This window comes from Triticum dicoccoides, chromosome 3A, assembly GCF_002162155.2.
Source record: "Triticum dicoccoides isolate Atlit2015 ecotype Zavitan chromosome 3A, WEW_v2.0, whole genome shotgun sequence".
NCBI lineage: Eukaryota > Viridiplantae > Streptophyta > Magnoliopsida > Poales > Poaceae > Triticum > Triticum dicoccoides.
Genome location: NC_041384.1, coordinates 645,797,782 through 645,802,597, shown reverse-complemented (window position 1 = coordinate 645,802,597; position 4,816 = coordinate 645,797,782). Strand labels below are relative to the sequence as shown.

Below are 4,816 nucleotides of genomic sequence, written 5' to 3'. Positions count from 1 at the left end.
TATGTCCTTCAGTGTTATTGTATATGATGCACATGTAGTACTTTCGTCCTTGCCTATTGGGATTTTAATAGGAGACATACATAATAGCTGGATTAAAATTTTGATGTCGATAATAAATATTGGTGATTGAATACAAGTTGTTTGTAACTCAAATATGTTAAACAAATAGTCCATTGTTTGGGGAACTGCTATTGTCAGATATACCGTACGTTGTATAACATCCGTGCAACCATGGTTTGCATTTACATTACATGGACGTATATTGAATTTCACTTGTTTAGGTTAGAAAAGTCAGCTACCAACCTCCTGGAACTGAGCGAAACTTATTGAATCAAACTAGTCTCTCTCTCCGGGAGAAAAGGTAAGCATGCGTTTTATATTGTAATAGTTGTGTTTCTTGGATGCCTTTTGTATTGACGAGACAACTAATTCATGCAGTTTTGGTTTGATATTTGGACGGAGTGGGAGTGGAAATACCACTCTTTTACAGGTTTGCATTGAAATGCTGCATGACATGTTTAACTCTGCATCTTTCATCTTAAGGTGATAGATTGATTTCTCAGCTTTTGGCCGGTCTATCAGAACCTACCTCTGGTTCAATTTGCATTCAGAAGTATGATGATAGTGGAAATCCAATGGGTCTGTCGGAAGTGTTAGCTCCTCAAAGAGTTGGTATTGTATTTCAGTTTCCTGAGAGGTTTGAACATTGAATTACTACATTCACTAATAAGTTTTTTTACATATTAGCATGAATGCTTATGATTTTTGTGAGTGCTTGAGAAGTTTCACTGCAAAATAAGATATTTTAAACCTGTAGGTACTTCTTATCAGATACTATACTTGAAGAAGTTACTTTTGGATGGCCAAGGCAAAAGGCAGACATTCCTTTGAGGGAGCAACTCACTTTAAAACTTCAGAATGCCATTAACTCTGTAATGATTATCTCTCATACATACCATTTTGTTGCGTTGCGGAGTGAATTTGTAGTTTGAGACCACACACAATTGATTTCTGAAGATAATTTGTTTAACGCTAGGTTGGTCAAAGTGCCATTTCATTGGATAAGGATCCACAGTCTCTCAGTGGTGGGTTTAAGCGGCAACTTGCTTTGGCAATTCAACTGGTAATGTTTTCATTATTTTAAGACAGGTGGATCGTTCTGTTTTTAGAAGTGAAGATGGATAATATTTTGCCTTTATCTTCTTATTTTCTAGGTTCAAACTCCTGATTTATTGTTGCTTGATGAGCCCCTCGCTGGACATGGTATGTACTTGAAATATCCATATCAAACTAATATCTATAGATTATTTTCTTCCCCTTGTATTGATCCATTTGTGAACCCATCTAAATGCACATCAGCGAGAGCAGTTGTTTAATATAATTCTGCTTGTGCATCCTGTCATCTTTGTGCCACAGCCCAGACTTGCTAGGAATATTGTGTGGTGTCAAATAATTTTTCTTTTAAATAGTATATGCTCTCTTAGATGTGGTTACTAAATTTGTATCATCATCATCAGATTGGAAAGCTCGGGTTGGTGTTGTGAATATCCTGAGGGACCTAAAGAAAGACCACACCATACTGGTTGTAAGTCATGACCTAAGGTAATTTAGTACTCACCATAGAACACGATACTTTTGTATAGCCATGCGCCATCGGGGCCACTGTTGAACACAACGCTTAACTGAGGCTGTCAAAATATCTGATTAAAAACGTTTTGCAGAGAACTATACCCGCTGGTAGACCGGTCCTGGAGAATGGAAATGGGGGTGTTTTGAAGGAGGAACCTTTACCTGTATAGATTAACATTTTTATTCCTCGGAAAATTCATAACGTTTTTTTGTGCGTGTGCAGCTGGAATGCTGACCCATTTGTTGTTGCTGTGAACAGGCTCATAGCTAGCTAGGGATCCTAATGTAATGTTTATAATGGTACAAGGCAAGTTGCAAAATCTATTAAGAGTGACTCCACACCTACCAGATGTTTGTCAATAATAGTATGATGTTATTTCGCATATGCTCTGTTCATGTGCACAAACACAGAAACGCTCTCAGTTAAGTATCTTGAAGAGTCTGACCGAATGAAATGCACCCATAGACCTTTTGTTGCGCACCCCCCAACTATGAAGAAACCTTTTGCTGTCTTTATATACCACCCATGTTTGAGTCTTCACTACACACTGTTGATTCATCAAACAGTATACAATAGTGAGGTGCTAGCAGCCAAATCAAAGCACCTTAGAGAGAAAGTGGTCTACTGATATGGTACATTGGTACGTAGTAGCGGTGTCAAAAAAAGAAAATCCAAAATGTCAGAAGAAGACGGAGCTAGGAACCATAGAGCTTTCACGTGTGTCTTAGGAATAGGAAGCATTGGGGAAAATTGGCGGAAAAAGCTAGAAAACGTCACTGTTCTCGTGTTCCGGCCTCTTACGTCTACACCTTCTAGCTCAAAGACTTTGCCATCCTCTTGATTTGGCTATGAAGTTCCTTCCACGGCCACATGTGCGAACACAAGGAGTATCGAGCAACCCCTCTCTATGTTGTGCCCACTCCTTTCATGTGTTATTCTTGTGGTCATTCCCCTCCCCCAGAGTTCGATAAGAGAGATTGAAGGTAGTGGGATAAGAGATATGACTAGAAGTTGGAGAGGCGTGTGCGCCGTATGCCTCCAAATCTAGGGAAATATTTGGTGACTGGTGAGGAAATGCGTATGAAGCCCGCATGCTTGTGAAATGCAAGCTCCCCAAAGATCATTTGTATGTTAAAGCAATTGATTAATTGCAAGAATGCTGAGTGCTTGTGATATGTGAGTTCCCCAAAGATCATGTGTATTTCAAACCACTTGATTCATTGCAATAAACCATGCATCGTTTGATTTTCTCTAGTGAAAAATATAAGTAAACAACTTGTAAGAAACCATGGATATTGCACGATTGCAAGTCATTTTTTCACGGCTTAATAGTTCACTCATATGCCCGATATACCAGGGAAACCCCCTTTGAAAATACTACAAAAAATAGGGAGAACCATATGACATGTTGCAAATATTTCTCCCCGCATTGATTGTTCATCATTCACACCCAAAATACTGGAAAATATATTCCGCTTGGCGCGAGGTTTGTCCTGCCAATATTCGACACAAATCAATATTAGAGGTATTGCACATCGAATCACTTGGCGCGCCGAGGTTTTCCCCACCAAGCCTTCTGTCGATGGCCCAAGGCACAACAGTACTTGTGATATTTCTGGTTGGCGTGTGCTTTATTTGGCCATTTTATCGATGTTAAATACCATTGGATGGGCTACTTTTTATTGGCATTGGAAACATATACTATTATTTTATGGCGGGGTAGGTTTCACAATTTATTGAGGCTAATGATTCCTCCTGGCTAACTGATCACGACTTGCGTCGGTCACATGAGCGACGTCGGATCCCACGAAAATGTTGCATGGCATGTTCTACTCTGTATCTTCATCTAAAGGTGATAGCTTGATTCCTCAGCTTTTGGCCGGTCTATCAGAACCTACCTCTGGTTCAATTTGCATTCAGAAGTATGATTATAGTGGAAATCCAATGGGTCTGTCGGAAGTGTTAGCTCCTGAAAGAGTTGGTATTGTATTTCAGTTTCCTGAGAGGTTTGAACATTGAATTACTACTTTCACTAATAAGTGTATTACATATTAACATGAATGCTTATGATCTGTGTGAGTGCTTGAGAAGTTTCACTGCAAAATAAGATAGTTTATACCTGTAGGTACTTCTTATCAGATACTATACTTGAAGAAGTTACTTTTGGATGGCCAAGGCAAAAGGCAGACATTGCTTTGAGGGAGCACCTGAGATTAAAACTTCAGAAAGCTATTAACTCTGTAATGATTATCTCTCATAGATACCATTCTGATCCATTCTGGAGTGAACTTGTTTGAGACTACACACAATTGTTTTCTGAAGATAATTTGTTTCACGCTAGGTTGGTCTAAGTGCCATTTCATTGGATAAGGATCCACAGTCTCTCAGTGGTGGGTTTAAGCGGCGACTTGCTTTGGCAATTCAGCTGGTATTGTTTGCATTACTTTAGTATGGGTTGACTGTTCTATTTTTAGAAGTGAGGATGGATAATATTTTGCCTTTGTCTTCTGATTTTCTAGGTTCAAACTCCTGATTTATTGTTGCTTGATGAGCCCCTCGCTGGTCTTGGTATGTATTTGGGTGCCCATATCAAACTAATATTTGTGGATTATTTTCTTTCCTATCTGTCGGTTCATTTCAAAACCCATCTAAATGCACAATGTGTTCTGTTGTTTAATATAATTCTTCTTATGCATCCTATCATCCTTGGGCCACATCTCACACTTGCTAGGATTATTGTGTGGTCTCAAATAGTTTGTCGAAATTAGTATATGTTCTTCCTTGATGTGGTTACTGAATTTGTATCTTCATCATCAGATTGGAAAGCTCGGGCTGATGTTGTGAATCTCCTAAAGGACCTAAAGAAAGACCACACGATACTGGTTGTGAGTCATGATTTAAGGTAATTTAGTACTGAGCATATAAAACACAATGCTTTTGTATAGCTGTGTGCCACTAGAGCCACTATTGAATATCTCATGATCGCTATATACTGGCTGTTACATACTTCGATTCAGGCATGCAGCTTTTTTTTGGAAAAGAAGGAATACCTCCGGCTTCTGCATCAGTCGATACATGCAGCCATATCATTAGAAATTGAAACAAAGTCTTAACATCCAAGTAAGCTCAAAATCTGAGCAAAAAAGGAGAAAAAAAGCATGCAAAGCGCCACATCCGGCAATAAAG

General features: G+C 39.0%; 2 protein-coding genes across 2 annotated transcripts; both read left to right on the top strand.

Annotated features, from left to right (window-relative positions):
* The first annotated feature begins 481 nt into the window (after positions 1–481).
* On the top strand, positions 482–2,009 carry LOC119272477 (ABC transporter I family member 11, chloroplastic-like). Its single transcript, XM_037553958.1, has 7 exons — positions 482–490; positions 564–697; positions 818–932; positions 1,037–1,123; positions 1,215–1,263; positions 1,518–1,602; positions 1,722–2,009. The coding sequence occupies exons 2-7, from the start codon at positions 636–638 to the stop codon at positions 1,774–1,776; spliced, it is 453 nt and encodes a 150-aa protein (XP_037409855.1). The 5' UTR covers positions 482–490; positions 564–635; the 3' UTR covers positions 1,777–2,009.
* Positions 2,010–3,559: 1,550 nt separating this feature from the next.
* On the top strand, positions 3,560–4,536 carry LOC119272478 (ABC transporter I family member 11, chloroplastic-like). Its single transcript, XM_037553959.1, has 5 exons — positions 3,560–3,636; positions 3,756–3,870; positions 3,972–4,058; positions 4,150–4,198; positions 4,448–4,536. Exons 1-5 carry the CDS (start codon positions 3,575–3,577, stop codon positions 4,534–4,536), a joined length of 402 nt encoding a protein of 133 aa, XP_037409856.1. The 5' UTR covers positions 3,560–3,574.
* Positions 4,537–4,816: the final 280 nt, after the last annotated feature.